The sequence below is a fragment of the Anabrus simplex genome, chromosome 3 (genome assembly GCF_040414725.1).
Source record: "Anabrus simplex isolate iqAnaSimp1 chromosome 3, ASM4041472v1, whole genome shotgun sequence".
In the NCBI taxonomy this organism is placed as follows: Eukaryota; Metazoa; Arthropoda; class Insecta; order Orthoptera; family Tettigoniidae; genus Anabrus; species Anabrus simplex.
The window spans coordinates 342727105-342746950 of NC_090267.1; the positions used below are offsets into that span (position 1 = coordinate 342727105).

The 19846-nt window shown below is 44.0% G+C and overlaps 1 protein-coding gene across 1 annotated transcript in view; it reads right to left on the minus strand.

Moving 5' to 3' along the window:
- Window positions 1-580: 580 nt before the first annotated feature.
- Window positions 581-19846, minus strand: part of LOC137498908 (uncharacterized) — a 30906-nt gene continuing 11640 nt past the window's right edge. The window contains exons 4-6 of the mRNA XM_068226703.1: window positions 6891-7047; window positions 5094-5161; window positions 581-756 (exon numbers count right to left, since the gene is read on the minus strand). Coding sequence (XP_068082804.1) covers window positions 724-756; window positions 5094-5161; window positions 6891-7047 — 258 coding nt within the window. The 3' untranslated portion in view covers window positions 581-723. The remainder of the gene's footprint in view (window positions 757-5093; window positions 5162-6890; window positions 7048-19846) is intronic.

Here is a 19846-nt window from a genome sequence, read left to right on the forward strand (position 1 = left end):
TTTTTTTTTTTTTTTGCTATGGGCTTTACGTCGCACCGACACAGATAGGTCTTATGGCGACGATGGGATTGGAAAGACCTAGGAGTTGGAAGGAAGCGGCCGTGGCCTTAATTAAGGTACAGCCCCAGCATTTGCCTGGTGTGAAAATGGGAAACCACGGAAGACCATTTTCAGGGCTGCCAATAGCGGGATTCGAACCTACTATCTCCCGGATGCAAGCTCACAGCCGCGCGCCTCTACACGCACGGCCAACTCGCCCGGTGAGGTAGTTGTTAAACGTACACCTATGCCATAGAACAACAGAGATACCACCTGTGACTCGATGACGTACTGTTACGCAAAATTTATCATCGTAGCAGCATAGGAATAAAATGTGTAATTTTGTCCAGCACCACATTTATGTGCTGTACGACTCACATGCGACTCGCAAAGCAGGGAACGTGTTAACTCTATTTATTTGCTAGTTCACCGTCCGGGCACCATCATTTATTGTACATTTTGTAGGGTCACACCGTCTACCTGCAGTTGTACTTACAGCTTTATATTACAGGAATCTGAATAATCAGTATTGACTGACTCGTTTCACAATTCAGCCATAAACATATTTATTCATATTTAGGATACATTGGTTTTAGTTAATTAAAAGTGTTCACAAGAATTAAGGTGTCTTGCCAGGATCTCTTCAATATTTTCTTCTCAGGATGCACGTTCATATTCGGGCATTTAACTTCTGGAGTCGTACACAAGGTTGAAGCTCTAAAACATATCAAAAATTATATATAAAACTTCGTTTTTCACTTTTGGATTTCTTATATACTGAAGATCAATGTTTACAAAAAATGGATTATCGTTGGGAATAATAAAATAGGATTTTGAACATAAATAATACAATCACAATCCACTGACGAACAATTGGTGTAATATTTTAATATGCAGTGTTACTGTAGGTTATACACAATGTACACCTGTGGTTGGTTTCCATAAATGCTGAGGACATAATACTGTTGAGGTCCTGTTACTGGAACTGAATATAATATTCCTGAGTTTTGAATTTGAAGACATTCTTGAGATCATCAATAGTAATAATTATCATTATTATAACGTGTGGCTTCTAGAGAGAACAGGTGTAGGTTTTCGACTAGACGCCCTGTAGGTGAACTGTTAATCTATGAGGATGAGGCCCTACCTCCGAGCCATCGGAATTAACCAATGAAAGATAAAATTCTTCAACCGGTCATGAATCGAACCCAGAACCCGTTGGACTCAATTTAATCATGGAGCCGAACTGTAAGATAGTTATTCTTTACAATTTGACCTCAGATACTAGGGCTCAGAGATTCCATTTACATAAAACATACCGACGGAGTTGGCCGCGCAGTTAGGTGCGCGCAGCTGAGAGCTTGCATTCGGGAGATAGTGGGTTCGAACCCCAATGTCGGCAGCCCTTAAGTGGTTTTCTGTGATTCCCCATTTACACACGAGGCAAATGCATGGGATGTACTGTAATTAATGACACGGCCGTTTCCTTCCCACTCCAAGCCCTGTCCTATACTAGATGGGCTACTACTTCCGCTTCACAAATTCACACACTTTTTCTATCAGTATGCCGTCGCCTTTAGCGTTCATTTCATACCCTACTGAAAACTCATAATTGGCACGTAGTTTTACATAACCGTATGGCATCTTGATGTATTGTGTAAATGCCTGTCGCATACAGTACATGTTTTTGCAAACGTAATGTTGCGTTGAATGATTAAAGGCGACTGCTGCTTGGTGTACGGAAAAATAGATAGACCTTAAAGACGCCAGTGACGTTGGGTGGGACGCCTATCAGCATAAGAGGTCAGGCGTGGCTGATTCACCAGAAAAATGCTACGAGAACAATAGACACTTATGCTTAAGTTTTATAGACCTAGGAAGACATAAGAGAGAAAACCAAGAAAAACTATGTTTGCCATACCGCGATATTATAAGTTAATGATAGGTTATTACGAGCAGACAAAAGTATTTACATTGACACATAGGTTACGGTAGAATGAACTCCTGTTTCAATGTAGTTATAAAGGTTTAAGGAGATGGTAAAAGACTACACTCTTGTAAAATAGCAAAGAAGGATTTAGCTCGGTGTGAATTGTAGTAATCAGCTTGGCTACGCCTACGACTTGGTCAATGGTAAACTGTGCTGAAAGCTATCTAATATCTTGGATACTGAGAAGAGCAGCAGCGAGAATGCTATGAAACTTAATAACTTATATTCAATACTAAAGCGAAATCAGTTGAGAGGAAACTCAGGTAATTGAATATCAGGTAGGAAATACAAAGCAAGAACAGGTAGGCCTTTTCAAATAAGATTTGTATTCTCCCAGGATTGTAGTGTACTAAGTAAAATAAAAACACGGAGCGAGATGGATTCTCGGTTTGAGTCGTGTTGCTGTTAGCTCGAACGCGGGAGATGGTGGGCTTAAATACTATCATTGGCTGCCCTGAAAATGATTTTCCGTGGTTGCACATTTTCACACCAATGCTGTGTATTAAATAAGATCACGGGCAACTACCTTCCTAATCCTAATGCAGTGAGTTAGCAGTTGAGTTCCCCTCTGTGGTGTAGTGGTTAGTGTGATTACCTGCCACCCCCGGACGCCCGGGATCGATTCCTGGCTCTGCCACGAAATTTGAAAAGTGGTACGAGGGCTGGATCGAGATCCACTCAACCTCGGGAAGTCAACTGAGTAGATAGAGGAGGGTTCGATTCCCACTTCAACCAGGCAAATGCCGAGATGGTACCTGACTTAAGGCCTTTTCCTTGTCTATCCCTTCCAATCTCCCCCAGTATTCGGGAGATAGTGGGTTCGAACCCCACTGCCGGCAGCCATGAATGTGGTTTTCCGTTGTTTCCCATTTTCACACCAGGCAATTGCTGGAGCTGTACCTTAATTAAAGTCTCGGTCACTTCCTTCCGATTCCTAAGCCTTTCCTGTCCCATCGTCGCCATAAGACCTATCTGTGTCGGTGCGACGTAAAGACAAAAACCAATCTTCCCAAACTCCAGCAAGGCCTCTGATCAGCATATCAGGTGAGGCCGCCTGGGCGAGGTACTGCTCATCCTCCCCAGTTTTATCCCCTGACCCAGAGTAGTCCGAAGTTCCAGGACACTGCCCTTGAGGGGGTAGAGGTGGGATCCCTCACTGAGTACGAGGGAAAACCGACCCTGGAGGGTAAAGAGATAAAGAAGAAAAAGAGTTCGCAGTTGCTGTTCTATTCAACATGCAGGTGAGAATAATGGCAGGCAGGTAGGTACACGTATTGATGAGGTAAAGTTTACGTTAGGAATAAATTTGATAGATGAATCTGTTCACATAACCAGCTACGTGGTAGGGCATGTGAGGCGGATGTCGGAGAATAGGTTACCTTGAATAATAATGGAGAGTGATGATGATGATAATGATGATGATGATGATGATATGAAAACGTAACGACGTGCTACCCAATGCTGTATCGCTAACTCAAGAAGAACAGAGTAAGCTGATCCATGAATGTTAAATATGTCATAATAAAGCGCCGAGACGATGTAAAGACGTTTAAATTAACGTCCATCAGTTTCCATGTGTCCTCTTGTGACAGGCCGTCAGGGTAGGCAGAAGGTGTCACATAATTGAGAAGAATCATACTGGTAACAGTACACAAACATATTGCAGACATCAAATATTGTAGAATTTTAAAGCTCATCTATAATGTATATGACATCTGAATCATAGAGGCAACAGTAACAGAAATTATGGATACATACTGAAAATGTCCTTCAAGGAACGTAAAAATTATATTAAAATCGCGGGTTGTCATATTATAATTATAATTTTCAGCCAGTTTTAAAGTGCTTTCAGGTAACGAAAGTTGTGGTACAACATATTAGGGTCTATATTGGTTATTATTCCACGGTTTTTCATCATTTTTAAATGTAAGAGGCCAGTTCAAATTCATATCAAGAGAGCTAAAGTATTTCGTTCGGTCGAATTCGGGTGGATGAGCTGAGAGACAGGGTAGATCATGGGAGATTATTGACGAAAATACGAGCTACTGGAATAGAAAAAATGAGTGGTTGTATGGTTGGCTACATTTGTAGAAAATACAATTCAGAGAATTAGAGTGGGTGAAACGTTATCGTAATATATATCAATGTATATGAAAAATAATGTCACTGGCTTTACGTCCCACTGACTACTTTTACGGTTTCAGAGACACCGAAGTGCCGGAATTTAGTCCCGCAGGAGTTCTCTAAGTGCCAGTAAGTCGACCGGCACGAGGTTGATGTATTTGAGCACCTTCAAATATCACCGGATGAGCCAGGGTCGAACCTGCCAAGTTTTAATTATGGTATTGACGGTGTGATAGTACCTCATTGGGAACGATGTAAGTACCTGGGTGTTAATATAAGGAATGACCTCCATTGGGGTAATCATACCATCGAGGTTGTTGAGAAACGTTACAGGGTAAGGAGACGAGATGCTCGACTACGTGGTATATTTCGAGCTGTCAGTGGTGAATTGGCGTGGAGTGATATTAGTATTAGAATAAATTTGAGTGGAGCTTTCAAAAGTAGGAAATATAATTTTATGAAGAATAAAGTTCAAATTCAAGAGAACAGATTGGGACAGGATTAAACGATTGTGATAAATTACCAACAGATATATTCGATAAATTTCCAAGTTCATTGAAAGTATTTAAGAAAATGCTCGATGAGCAATTGATAGTGAATCTGCTACCCGGGCGACAACCCTAAATGATTGATTGATTGATTGATTGATTGATTGATTGATTGATTGATTGATTGATTGATTGATTGATTGATTGATTGATTGATTGATTGATTGATTGATTGATTGATTGATTGATTGATTGATTGATTGATTGATTGATTGATTGATTGATTGATTGGGGGTACTTGCTATGCAAAAAATATGCTACCACTTGTTCACTAATTGCGCATATCTTGTGGCCTAGTATACAAAACGATCATTACACACGAAATTGTAAAAAAATATTGAATTGTCCTTCTGTGTTAGTTATCCAAGACTACAAAATGAATTCGTACTCACCTTATCAAGGACACATTGCCTCAAGAAATAGGCCAAGAAGCAGGAATCATCTGTCTTCAGTTTTGAAGCTGAAATGCATAAGTCAGACAGCATAATAAGATCATATTGTCACACGGCGTTGAATTCATTTAATATTTTCATAAAATGAAGAGTAAATTGATTCCTACAGGCCATAAGGGATAGAGAAATCATTTCATGGAAAGAGTCAAACTGTTTTTGCTATTACAATTTATTATGATACAGGGAACTATTTCTACGACATACTTCAGAAGATATTTCTCTTAATTCAAAGTAATGTTGTCGTCATTGTCAATTTAAGAGGATGAGATTATTATTACCTTTCTTAACACTAATCTTACAAGGGAAGGCTCTCACCTTCCATGCCAAAACCTAACTTGAATGGTGTCATAACCAATATCCTAGGAGAAGAACAGATGCACAGATTTGTCCTCCTGTTTCTACTGTACGGCCACGGACTAAACCTATGAATTACGGGTGTACGTAACAGGAAAGTGAAATTCGTCGCCACAGTTTTGATTGGTCAAGCCAGCAGTGGCTCGGCGAGCAGAAAACCGTGAGTCACGATTCGGACATCTCGCCAGTAATGCAAAGATGACCATCTGCGCCGTGTCACCGTCTGGAAACGTAGGATTCCAGCACTGATTTCAGGGCCCTGCTGTGAAAAGTCAGCTAATTCTTTGCATGTGACCTTTTCGTAGGACACTGGTTCAAAGCTCGTTTCGGCACTAAATGTGTGAGAATTCTTCAGCTAGGAAAAAGAAGAGTTGTGATTCGTTGCTGAATGTATCATTGAATGAGAAATGCCCGTCTTCCTTTTCTACCGATTTTCACCACACCCGTGGGGTGTTGGGTGCGAACAGTGTCACACATGTGATTTGTCCCTGTTTTACGACCGGATGCCCCCCTAACGCAATCTTATAGAGGGTTGTAATCCCTACTGCGTGTTTCTGTGATTGTTTGTACCGTTATGTGTTGCCCGCATATAAAGAGGGATGTGTTGGTACAAATACAAACACTTAGTCCCCGAGCCAGAAGAAGGAATTAATCAGATGCGTTTAAAATCCCCGACTCAGTCGGGATTCGAAACCGGAACTCTCTGAACGGAACGCTTCAACGCTCACCATTCAAACAGTGAGTCGGACGAATGAGAAAGTCATTTAAATGTGTAAAAACTGGTCCAGGTCGAAGTAAAACTCTATTCCTTTAACAGCTAAAGGGGCGTATATTTTATGGTTTTCGGAGACACCGAGCATTCCTGACCTTATATGAAGCAGAGTTCTTGCTATCATTCGAATTATCCTCCGGCTAACGTGACACTTTTATTCTTTGTATTTAATTTTTGATTTTGGGGTTCAATGATCCATGCATACAGCAATCAGTGAGTATTTTGTAGATTCGAACCACTGCAATATCCTTCCCTGTCTCCCAAATACCGTGTCTCAATCAACTAAGCTATTAGATACTCTCTCGAAGCCGGTTGCATAACATACACTTAGCGATGAGGCATATTATCGTACAGTATTTACAGGAGAAATGGCTACTCCTCTACATTCTAGAAACAATTTCCTGCGATATTTGTTTTTTACGTGTTATGCGTTGATCCGAAATCGGATCTCAGTGATGTCTACAAGCCAATTACTATGTATACTTCCGTACTGTACATGTTTACCCTGATCTAAGATGTGACGGATGTTTCGGTTTTAGCCAGCGACCAATATATTATGCAGTTGAGTGTACGTGTACTGCAAAACAATGAATACAGAGTTCAAAACCTACCTTCATCTAAACATTCGTTGACAGCTTTCGGACCCTGGGCGATGAACTCGTCATCACCTTCATGAGCAGCGTTGTAAACTTTCAAAATGTCGTCCGCGGAAGCAAAAGTGGTTCCATCTATAATCCCCGCTTTGCTAAAGACGCAGTACTGCAAACACTGTAAAACAATTTTTCAAAATCAAAATATCTTTACTTGAAAATGAGGTGCCTACCTCGATGGCAAATGGTACACAAAAATACATTATTGTCAAGCACTAAATATTAAATTGACAAGAGAATAAAATTTTCCTATAATACAATATTATATAATTTACGCTAACAATTTTTTCTATTAAACAAACAGCTCATCATTAATAAATTTACATTGTTTACAAAATTCTACTTAAAATATCTCCTGTACTACTTACAAATATAGTCAACTGATATACAGTATGTGGAATTACTTCAAATGATACTGTACAACTGGTATAAGATTAAAATTTACATTGCATTTATTTACTATTTCTTTTCTTTACCCATTCTGGAACCTAAGTAGCATAACGACCTGCTGCGTCTTAACCAGACTGTCCCAAGGCCCAGAACAGAAAACTTGATAGTCGTCTGGATTTTAGTCACATAATACGAAACTAACTACGATCCACAAGTACATCTTTTATAAACACAAAAAAGGAAATCATGACAATGCTAATTGTTGTAACCAAGGTTGAAATTTTACAAACACAACTTTTATTGCTTCACTTTATAATATTCACACAAATAACTGAAATTTATTTTGAAGCAAAAAGGAATATTGAATCTTGAGAAAAGTCTGTCTTTATACAATATGTACAGGTTTACAGTCTTTATATACACTCCTATCTTGAAAAGATAGTCTTTGTGAACTGACACGTTGATAGTCGAAAACTATCTGGCACACTAACATGAATGTCTTTGAGAGTCCTTGTTTGTTGAAGTGCCTGAATTCCTAAAAAGCAAGTTCAATTGATTGAAGAAATTCCACCTAGCGAAACTAAGGGAGCTTGCATAAATTAGGGAATGAAAATGGCTTGTAAAAGAATTACGGAACATAGGCAGCGGAAACAGGTAAGGGAGCGGTGACCAGAGGTGAAACCTCGTACTGCCAGAAATTCAGTCCACCTGGTCGAAGCACATTTTCAAGAGGAGTAGCCTCCGTGCTCGACGTAGGGTGTATTCTGGAGCTGGACACCGGGGCAAGTGGGCAATTGAGCATTTTTTTTTTTTTTTTTTTTTTTTCGGGGGGGCCCCCGAAGCCCGCTCCCCCCGCGTGACCAACGACTCAATCTACATGGCCTCCGACATGCTATTATTTCTAAGAAGAAGAAAGAGATAGCAGGGAAGAGTGGGAAGTGATACAAGGAGTATCTGCCGGTTTCCGAGTCAGACTCGCTACCACGGCAAAGTTTGTGTTGGTTGGATAGTGTTAAGGTATGGTATTGAAGGGTCAGGGAAAAACCACATAGGCAGAAAGAAGAAAGAGCCTACATGTAAAACCTGACATCTTGTGATAGCACATGCAAGGATGTGGGCTGGAGAAAGACCAGAGGTTGTGTTAGTTAGGAACAGGTAACATGCACAAAACATAAACCAATTCCTCGCCATTCCATCGCCTGGGGATCAGTCCGTCTGGGCACTGCTGGGACTAGCGCGGTCCTTGCCGGCTGCGGAGCCATGCGTCAAGTACCACTAGGGCCTGTCGCACGACTCCACCTCCTTGGGGTACCTCGTACCCAGTCTCCGATCCCGGAGAATGAGGCCAAGCCCGCCGAGGCGGGGGCCTCCTGGAATGGGGTGGGTCATGGCGCCGGGCCTCCCTCCTCTCTGCCCGCGCCATGGCCCTGTAGACTGGGCAACTGCGGTGGGAGGCCGGGTGGCCCCCCGCGCAATTGGCGCACACCGGCGCCTCCTTAAGTGTTGCGCAGGCCGTGTAGTGGTGATCACCACCACAGCGGTTGCACTTCACTTGGAGTCCACAGCTAACTTGACGGTGGCCCCACCTCAGACAGCGGAAACACTGCAAGAGCTGCTGAGGGGGACGTTTGACTCTCACCTGACTGCCGCTACCCGCTGAGGTCCTCTCCTGATTGGCTCCTCGGTTGACTGCTGTCCTGGGAGCAGTCCTGGGTTGCGGCTTGGCGGTCCTCTCCTGGTGAGCCAGCGACGCCTTCTGCTTCCTGGTGCGGCGTCGTCTTCTTCTTCTTCCCGGGGGTTGCTTCTCGGCGGGGGAAGAGGCCTCGTCCTGGTGGCCCTCCTCCCGGCCTGGTGACCCCAGGGTAGCTGGTGGTTCCGCTGCGTCGCCGTCTTCTTCCTTCTCCTGGCTGGCGGCGGCGGCGTCGGTCGCTGCTAACGCTTGACTGCGTTCCCTGTCCTGTGGGGCGCACATCGAGGTCTGCAGCTCGACAGACGTGCTGTCAGGCTGGGCCTGGACAGCAACCTCAGAACGCCAGGGGGCGTCGTCCTCCACAGAAGTCGCACAGTCGAGACGCCAGGGGGCGTCATGCCCCACCTCCGTGGTGGCGTCGCTGGTCGCCGGCTGGGTGGCCAGGACTAGGTCGGTATTAACCGCCCTATTCCTTAGCCTCCTCGGCGTCTCCCTGGTCTCCGTCGCGGCCCTGACTGCGCCGGTGTTCATCCCTGGCACTCCGTCCCTCCCTGGTAGACGGATGACCTGGAACAGAGAAGAAAGCTCCCTCTCTGCGTCGCGCATCCGCTCCTGGTCGTGATGCCTGATGATGAGGCCTCCTGGTAGGAAGCTCTCGACGGCCATGGTTGTCGAGATGATCCTGCCTCCTCGGCGAGGGCGCCGCATTCTGTCCAGGACGAGGCCCCGTTCAGAAGTTACAGGGCGCCCCGGCCTGTAGTACACGAGCAGCGCTTCGTGCGCCGGGTCGGTGTAGCCTTCGGAGAAGAAGAAGCCGTTAGGGGGGTCACACCCGTCCCTGTAAGGCTCCGTCTCCACCTCGATCTCCGGGTCCTCCTGTGGCAGCTCCGGCTCGGGTGCCGGGGTCTCCGGCACAGGTTCCAGCGTCTGCGGCTCCGTGTTGCTCTCCGGTGTCGGTGTCATGCCGGTGAAGAGATCTCGGAGCAAGTGCCCGATCGCCACCGCCCGTTCCTGGGTCGTCATCGTATCCGCCTGGTTGTCCATCCTGGTCCTCCTGTAACAAACTCTGAAAGAGAAAGAGCGAGCACTGAGAAGTGCTCAGCTCAGACAATGCTCTTTCGAAGATGTACTAACAAGTACAGCTGCCTGACTAGTACTGGGAAAGTACAGAGCGCCTGGCAAGGAGAGAGAGAGCGAGCGGGAGGAACACGTCCTTCCACTACGGCTGTCGAACTCGTCCTTGGCAATTGAGCAGGCAGGGAGCTCCTATTTATAGTACACTCGATGGTCAGGCACGCGCACTGAGGGCTGCGCGTCGAAGCTAGCAGAATGATACACAGGCGCGCGTGCAGCTGGCCGGCGGAGCGAGACGGGAGCGCCGGACATACAACACCCTCCCCTCCTAAATACGCCGGTACGGCGTGAAACGGCGGCGGCGCTGGCGGCGACTGCGATGCTGGGGCGGAGCTGCAGGTATCTCAGTTGTATTGTCCGGAGCTGGAACTGGGCGGAGTGGCGCTGTCTCGTCCTGAAAGGAACCCATTGTTATTAAATGATCTAAAGCGCGTTCAGCAATAGATTTATCAGGTTTAGCAATAGCATCAATAGCTGGACAGGGGCGGTAGCGCAGACGTATCTGATCTTGATGGCGGCAGATACGTTTCTCCGTAGTCTGTATCTCGTACAGACGATGACCCAAAGATCTGCAGATGACTCCAGGTATCCAGAGTGGGTTGGATTTGAATGTCCTGGTGTAGACCTTGTCGTTGAGGGAGAACTTCGTTGGTGAGGTCTTATGCTGGGCCGGGAGAGGCTGTAACAGAGAAAGTAAAGTTCTGTGAGGTCGTCCATGGAGCTGCTGTGCAGGAGTGATATTATCAGCGCCGGGTAGAGTTCTGTAGTTGTTTAAGAGTTGGAGCAAGGCTTGGTCTTTAGTTAAGCCTGAAGAGACAGCTTTCTTCATACTTCTTTTAAATGTTTGTACGAAGCGTTCAGCTTCACCATTAGATTGAGGGTGAAAAGGTGGTGCTAGTATATGACGAATGCCATTATGTATACAAAAGTTCTGAAAAGCAGTAGCTGTAAATTGAGGTCCGTTGTCCGAAATGAGTACTTGCGGTAAACCTTCTGTAGTAAAGATTTTCTGGAGAGCACGAATGGTAGCTGCGGTTGTAGTAGTCGAATGCATATCCACGACATATGGAAAGTTTGACAGTGAATCGATGACTATTAACCACATGGAATTGAGGAAAGGACCTGCGAAATCGATGTGAACTCGTTCCCATGGAGTAGTAGCAGGAGGCCATGAAGCGAGATCAGAAGACGGGGCGTTCTGATTCGTTTGACATTGCTCACAATGACGTATTAGCTTTTCGATGGCGGCATCAATACCGGGCCAGTAGCAGTGTTGACGGGCGAGTTGCTTTGTTCTGGAGATACCCCAATGGCTTTGGTGTAATAATCCGAGAACTTGTTTCTGTAGGCTAAGTGGGATAACCACTCGGAAGATGGTGCCTGCTTCTAGTAATACAACTCCGGCACGAGTCGTGAGACGATGCTGCATACGATGATAAGGTGCCAGGTGGGCAGGAAGTGTGCGCTGAAGAGGCCAACCGTTGCGGATGTAAGTACGTACCGTAGCAAGTGTACTGTCCTTATCCGTAGCTTTAGCTATGCAGGTAGCATCAATAGGAAAACTGGATACAGTATCTGCAAGTTCTATGTCCAACTGAAGACATTCAGATTCTTGAGAATCGAAGGCAGTATCAGGACCAACGGGTAAGCGGGAGAGGGCATCAGCATTACAATGCTGGGATGTGGCTCGATATACAATCTGATAGGAATAATCAGAAAGGAACATGGACCATCTTTGAAGCTTTCTGAGGGAATTCTCTGGGATCTTATTACCAGGATGGAATAAGTGTACGAGAGGCTTATGATCGGTAATGATCAGGAAATGGTTGCCATAGAGATATTCATTGAAACGGCGAATACCAAAGATGATGGCTAAAGCTTCTTTCTCTATCTGTGAGTATCGACGTTGATGGTCATTAAGTGTTTTCGAAGCGAAGGCGATGGGGCGTTCTTGTCCATGACGATCCTTCTGGGAGAGAACGGCACCGACACCGTAGTCTGAAGCGTCAGTAGCTAGCGTGATGATCTTGTCGGGCTGAAAATGAGTGAGTTGTATAGCTTGAATTAAGGCGTTGTTGATTGTTTTCCATGCCTGTTGGCATTGCGAAGTCCACTGAAACTTAACACCTTTTTTACGTAGAGCGTTTAAGGGAGCTGCCACTGTAGCGAAGCGTGGAATGAACTTATTATAATAGTTCGCTTTGCCTATGAAGGACTGAAGCTGCTTGAGGTTCTGAGGTGCTGGCATGTTGACTATCGCTGAGACATTCTGTGTACTAGGACGAATTCCATTCTTATCAAGTATATGTCCTAGGTAGTGAACTTGAGGCTGAAAGAAGGTACATTTAGCGAGATTCGCTCGTAGGCCATTGTCTTTCAATTTCTGGAGAAGGAGGCGTAGATTGGTTAGATGTTCCTGATGATCTTTTCCAGTAACAATAATATCATCCAGGTAGTTAGCACAACCGGGAATGGAGGCGGTGAGTTGAGCCAAATAGCGCTGAAAAATAGCCGCTGAGGATGAAACACCGAAGGGAAGCCGCTGGAGCTGGAGCAGTCCGAGAGGAGTGTTGAGTGTGAGAAATTTCTTAGATTCTTCGTCTAAAAGTAGCTGGAGATATGCTTCTTTAAGATCAACTCGAGAGAAGAATTGTCCACCAGAGAGACGACGGAATAAGTCTTCTGGACGTGGAATAGGAAAGATATCTGTGTCGAGTTGTGCGTTGACTGTAGATCGAAAATCGCCACAAAGTCGAACATTACCATCAGGTTTCTTGATTACCACGAGTGGAGTAGCCCATTGACTAGAAGTAACTGGTACAACAATTCCAGTTTGTATCCATCGTTCTAATGCTTTCGTGACCTGGTCTTGAAGTGCTATGGGTACTGGACGAGCTTTGAAGAAGCGAGGCTTAGCTCCGGATTTCAGCTGTATGTGAGCTGTATAGTCTTTGGCTGTTCCGAGCTGAGAGGCGAAGACTTCAGGAAACTGCGCTAGGAGAGCGGTAACGTCAGAAGTAGGATGCAATGTAGATACGACGTTAATGTTGTCATGTATCTGGAAACCAAATAAGTTAAATAGATCCATGCCCATAATGTTTGATGCAGTGTAGTTGTTAACTACGAGAAGAGGAATGGTCTTCTGAATTCCTTTATAACTAGCCTGAAGCTTGATTTGACCTTTGATGTCAATTTTCTTCTTGTTAAATGTCACGAGCTGGATGTCAGCTGGAGAGCATGAAGGTGAACCTAAGTCGTGGTAGGTAGTCAGGTTAATAATAGAGACAGGTGATCCAGTGTCTAATTGAAAATCGACAGATCGATCAGAGAATGAGAGAGGAATGATGATTTTGTGAGAATCCTTTGTGGGAAGAATAAGATTGATCTGATCAACTTCCATGTCTTGGCGGGGCTGTATATGCTTCCGGCGTGCTGCAGTAGTCTTAGCAGGGCGGAGCGAACTTTGACAGACAGTCTTAATGTGTCCAAGTTTATTACATCGTTCACAAGTAGCTTTGAAAAAACGACAGTCACGACGTTCATGATGCTTGAAACAACCTCGGCAGGAAGGCAGGAGTTTCGAGGTGCTTTTAGAATTGGGCTTCCGTGTAGCATTGCGAGAGGGAACCTGGCGAGAATGCTTGGTGGAGAGCGCCTTATCCGTACGGTTCACTGTAGCAGAGGACTTGCGGGCCTGAGGCGAGACGTGTGCAACTTCGTGTGGAGAAGCTATGGCTGCGGCAGTCTTGGTAGTAAGCTCATAAACCGTAGCAATACGCTGGACGTCTTCTAAAGAAGGGTTACTCTGCTTGACAGCGTCAAAACGTATTTTGTCTTCAGGAGTATGTAAAATTATCATGTCCCGAATGAGAGAATCAGTGTAGGATGAATCACAACCGTCCTTGGAGCAGATGAACTGGCAGGGTTTAGCTAGACCACGCAATTCAGTTATCCATTCAGTATGTGTCTGATGGGGTTGCTTTCTGCTCTGAAAAAATTTATAGCGAGCAGCCACTATATGAGGAGCTTTGGCATAGTGTTCCGTGAGACGGGCCAAGAGCTGCGTGAAAGGTACCTCAGATAAGTGTTCTTCCGGACTTAATTTACGTAGTAATTCACACGTAGCATTGCCAACCGAACTAAGAAATAGTGCGCGGCGGCGTTGATCATCTGTGACAGAATGGCAGATGAAATGCTGTTGTAAACGGGCTAAATAAACTGACCATTCTTCCTTAGCTGGATCAAAAGCAGAGAACGGAGGAATAGCTGATGGCTGTGTAGAGACAGAAATAGCTTGAATAGCCTGAAGTAATGCTGCCTGTTGTTGTTGCATAAACTGTTGTTGTTGCTGCTGTAAGGCTTGGAAGACCGTAGCGAGTTGTTCCGCAGTAGCCATTATAGAGTTGTGTTGTAACCAAGGTTGAAATTTTACAAACACAACTTTTATTGCTTCACTTTATAATATTCACACAACTGAAATTTATTTTGAAGCAAAAAGGAATATTGAATCTTGAGAAAAGTCTGTCTTTATACAATATGTACAGGTTTACAGTCTTTATATACACTCCTATCTTGAAAAGATAGTCTTTGTGAACTGACACGTTGATAGTCGAAAACTATCTGGCACACTAACATGAATGTCTTTGAGAGTCCTTGTTTGTTGAAGTGCCTGAATTCCTAAAAAGCAAGTTCAATTGATTGAAGAAATTCCACCTAGCGAAACTAAGGGAGCTTGCATAAATTAGGGAATGAAAATGGCTTGTAAAAGAATTACGGAACATAGGCAGCGGAAACAGGTAAGGGAGCGGTGACCAGAGGTGAAACCTCGTACTGCCAGAAATTCAGTCCACCTGGTCGAAGCACATTTTCAAGAGGAGTAGCCTCCGTGCTCGACGTAGGGTGTATTCTGGAGCTGGACACCGGGGCAAGTGGGCAATTGAGCAGGCAGGGAGCTCCTATTTATAGTACACTCGATGGTCAGGCACGCGCACTGAGGGCTGCGCGTCGAAGCTAGCAGAATGATACACAGGCGCGCGTGCAGCTGGCCGGCGGAGCGAGACGGGAGCGCCGGACATACAACACTAATGAAGTGTCATTAGAGGTTTATTAATTTTATTTATGGTAATAAATCATTGCACTCTGCCTACCTTATGCATTAACAAACATTTTCGGTTCATTTTAATGGAAAGGAGTCGATTTTACGGTAGGAAGTCGAAAAGATGTAGGACCAATACATTCAGCTCCAGGTAAAGACACAGCTTTGTAACCACTCCATCTCACTTATTATTACTGCAAGGGGCCGATGACATTAGATGTTAGGGCCCTTTAAACAACAAGCATCTTCCTCATCATCAGTCATTATTGGGGTTACACAAATAATAATAATAATAATAATAATAATAATAATAATAATAATAATAATAATAATAATGCTTTTACGACACACGAACTACTTTTTCAGTTCACGGAGACACCAAAGTGCTGGTAATTTGTCCCACAGTAGTTCGTTTAAGTGCCGATAAATCTATCGACGCGAGGCTGGCATATATTAACATCTTCAAATGCTACGGCCTGATTCTGATCCGAGGTCTAACTAGGGCTCAGAAAGCAACGTCTCTACCGTCTGAGCCACTCGACCCAACAGGCCATAGAAAGTATAAACCTTTACTTTTCACAACTCCAGGGGTATTGATGAACTGTACGGACGTTACTTTAATTCAGGTAGTCGATTAGTCGTCAATTTAGATTATATTAAAGAACTCAAGCCGCAGCACAAGTTAATTCTGAACAGAGATCTGTTGATCCGCCTGAGCAGATCTTTGGCCAGTAAATGCTACTTTCAACTGCTTGGTGACCACTTGCAACCCTTTGTGTGCTTCACGTAACCCTACAAAGATGATATATTCCAGCAGGATGACGCAGCGTTTAACTGGGGCCAAGGTGTCTTGAATTGGTTCAAGGAATATTCTGGATAGTTTCAACGACTGCTACAGCCCCTCGTATACCTGATATGGGGCAGGTCTAGCATTTATGCAACATGGTGGTGAGGTCCATTCACACCCTAGTCTGTGCAGCTACAAATACCAGAGAGCTGTGGTTAGCTATCCAAATGGCATGGGTCAGAATCTCACCACACGCGTTTTTCCATTTGTAGAACGCGACGGCGAGTTACAGCATTTGACAGACCTAGAGGAAAGACTATACGATATTAGGATATAATCCTATGATTATTGGCATGGCAGTGTAGACGGCGCCCAAAGGCTGCGTCGAGCTGTCTACTGTCAGGAAATTCTCCATCGTAACATTCTCTTATGGTTCAGAAAACAAGTCAGGGTGCAATGCATAGGTTGCTTGTACCCAGAAAAGTTGCTGTAAATGGCAGCAGCTAGAAAATATAGAACAGTGCTCCTCTACTTGCTCGATTGTTGTGGATCGTCATACTGCAGTGTCTTGTTGGAGGAGATTATTCGTCTCTGTATCCTATATATATTTCATGGCCTTCGACGTCCGATTTCATATTACATAACGATTCACATATCTAGTTCTCCTGGGAGCCAACGTACCTATAAAATTACATATAGGACATCTGTTATCCACCAGTTGTTCGTCTCTCCTCAATTTTTCACCAAGAGCACGATCCGATTTACATAGCTATATAACGAAACTATCCATTCTATGGGTAACCATTGGTTGCATGTATTTTGACAGATTAGTTGCCAGTTCCTGGTGGAGCGCTTTAGTTGAATGATTGGTTCGAAATTCCTTCTTTGAAGCGGGAAGTTGTAAAGCTTCATAACTTGGTCAAATGAGCCATCTAAAATTTCGTTACGCGGAAGATGTTCAATAATAGCTACAGCTGTCCTGCAACAAATTTACTGGGTTCTCGAATTTGGGATATTCTTCCACTTTACTGAACTCATGAAAAAATATCCTCCTTTCACATGTATTTCCTTGATGATGTGTTTGAAAAAGGGAGAACTGCATTTCAGTTCAACTGCATAGAGCCCCAATCTGTCAAGGTGTCAAATGTTGCCTTCTCACTCTGAGCCGAAATCTTTCCCTATGTGTTGACAGGTATCATGCAGAGCAGCTAGTATTGTGTTTTGTACAATATTTCACATAAGGCGTGTTACAAGCCAAATGTTAAACGCTCTTTCGCCTTCGTGAGAGGTTTTCTGTAAACCGTAAGCGATACGGTTCAATTTAGTTCCATAATGTTGCATAGGCTATGTTCTTCCAGAATGTCATACATAAGGTTCTTACTCTTGTCTGTCGTGGGGTTACCGATATCCTGTGCTCGAATAGTTCCTCGATCAGATCCTAGAAACAACATCGATGACTTAACCTTGCCCCTGACTCATTTAAATGATGAACAGCTGATAGGTCATCACCATCGGTTAGGAGTAACGTCAAATCATCCGTAAAAGCACGCAGCGTAAGACGTTCAGTGTTTACATGAAGACCATTTAGACTTCTGGACAGTCTCCGAATGAATGGTTCCACGGTTAAGATATAAAGAGCAACAACTATAGTGGATAACCTTGAGGTACAGGCATGATAATTGGACTACGACGTGGCTAATGGCAATTGTTCAAAGGCCGTAATGTAACCGAAAGTTGCATGTGTTTGAAAGTCGTTTCAAGTCGTTCAGGAAATCGAAAATGATTGAAATTCTCAAAAGATATCTATGCGAAATTCTGTCAAAAGAGTTGTTGAAATCTATGCTCACAATTACAGCGAGCTCTTCAGGACAAACAGAACAGCAAAGATTGAAATCTCGACCTGGCCGAATGTCGTCCCTGTTATTCGGGACATTTTTATGAAAGTCCCAACACAGGGTCAATCTGGATTCGAACCTCGGCCTTCCGAGTGGGAAACCAGCAGCGAAACTACTGAGATTATAACGCGATCCGACAAATTGTCTTCTCAGTAATTATTACAATAATATATTCCATAAATGTGGGCTTAGATCCATCTTTGAATAGCTGAATACAAAAGTTAAGGACTTGGGTAAAGTCGACTCCTATCACACACCAGAAGCGTTTGCTCAAGTCATGTGCGAAGACATCCATCCCGGGCGTATTATTAGGAGCAGCGTTTTCTGAGAACCTGTTCTATTTCCGCTCTCGTGATAGGCATTGTGAGGAAGGAAATATATTCTGTATCCAGGTATGTTTCATATGGAAAGTATGTTTTCATCCTAATGTTAGGCATATTATCTTCTGCAAGCATTTAGTGAAAATATTGCTTATCCTCACGGAGAAGCTCATATTTGGAGTTTGAATGTCCCATTTAATCCCCATGTACTGGTGTATAAATTGTTGATTAACAGATTCGGCGCACGTAGCAGTGAGTTTGCTTTCGGGAAATGGTGGTGCAAAACTCACTCTCAGCAGCACTCAAGATGTTTTCTGTACTTTCTCATTTTCACAGCAGTAAATGATAGGACAGTACCTTACTTAAGCCCACAGGAGCTTCTTTCGTAGTCCGGCAATATAGGACCTACATAAGTTGGAATGATACTAACAAATATTTAAAAATTATTCTTTCGTCGAGGGAATGAGTAGATCTATCTAAATATGAAGCTCTAACATTGTTCATCAGGATATCAAATTCCCGGCTAACTGTGGGGAAACTGAACATGCAGAAGTTGTTGTGAACGCGATGGTTGGAAACCACTAAAGTTCCCTGTTCCATTGGGGAAACTTAATTCTACTGCTCGTCTCTAAGGTTGGATCTATCTGCCACCCTCCCAATTCATTCTAGACACTGTGGGGTTTATCGGAAAGCCACGAAAGTTATAGGCTATCGTCCGATGCCCGCCTTGAGCGGCGAGACTGAATGATGTTATCCTCTGATCGCACAGTTCAATAGTGTGTGAGCTAGATTGAAAAATTGGAGTTGGTCAGAGGGCGACCTAACGCTAACGAGATAATGAGCGAAAATCACTCGCGTTTATTGAGTTGCGATTTATGTGGACTCGATCGTCGTGTAGAATACAATACGTGGAAATCGTCAATTTTACTGTACGGTCCAGTATATTCATGTTGAATCATAGATTTCAAAAATGAGCTTCTGATTGCTCTTGGTAAGAGATTAGGATCTGCATCTGTCCAAGAAGTATGGAAGCTTGGAAACAGAGTTCCTTACCACAGCGTGCACTCTTCAAGAATGTCTGTTGTGGAAATCTTCCTAATCACATTGTTTTTCTTCGTCAAACATCCGCTGGGGTGGTGTCTGAAACCTCTCTGGTCTGACGGTGAAATCTTCATATCCAGCTACAGTTCGCAACAATCTAACGAAGTATATGAAGACAGGAGTAGAGAATTGTTTGTGTATTCTACACATTAAGAGTTAAACCGTCGATGTCGTGAAATTAACTTTGCTAAGGACATCGTTACTTTCAGTCCATTTCTGCAACGCCTTGACCTGCCGAAAATATACAATAATATCGCATTACTGAGGGTCTTGTGTGCTTCCAGGCGCGATGATCCTCAACGCATCGGTTGACATCTAGGGTAGGTTCTATCACGGTATCTTCCAAACGGGTCAACCAGAAGAAGAAAATCCGTCGGTGCGTCACGGAAAAATACATCTCGAAGAAAATGTGCCCTGATTTGTTTCGCGATTAGGCCTGGTTTTCGAGACCACTTGATACAGATTTTGAGACTACTTCGTCAAGTGACCTATGTTGACCACAACA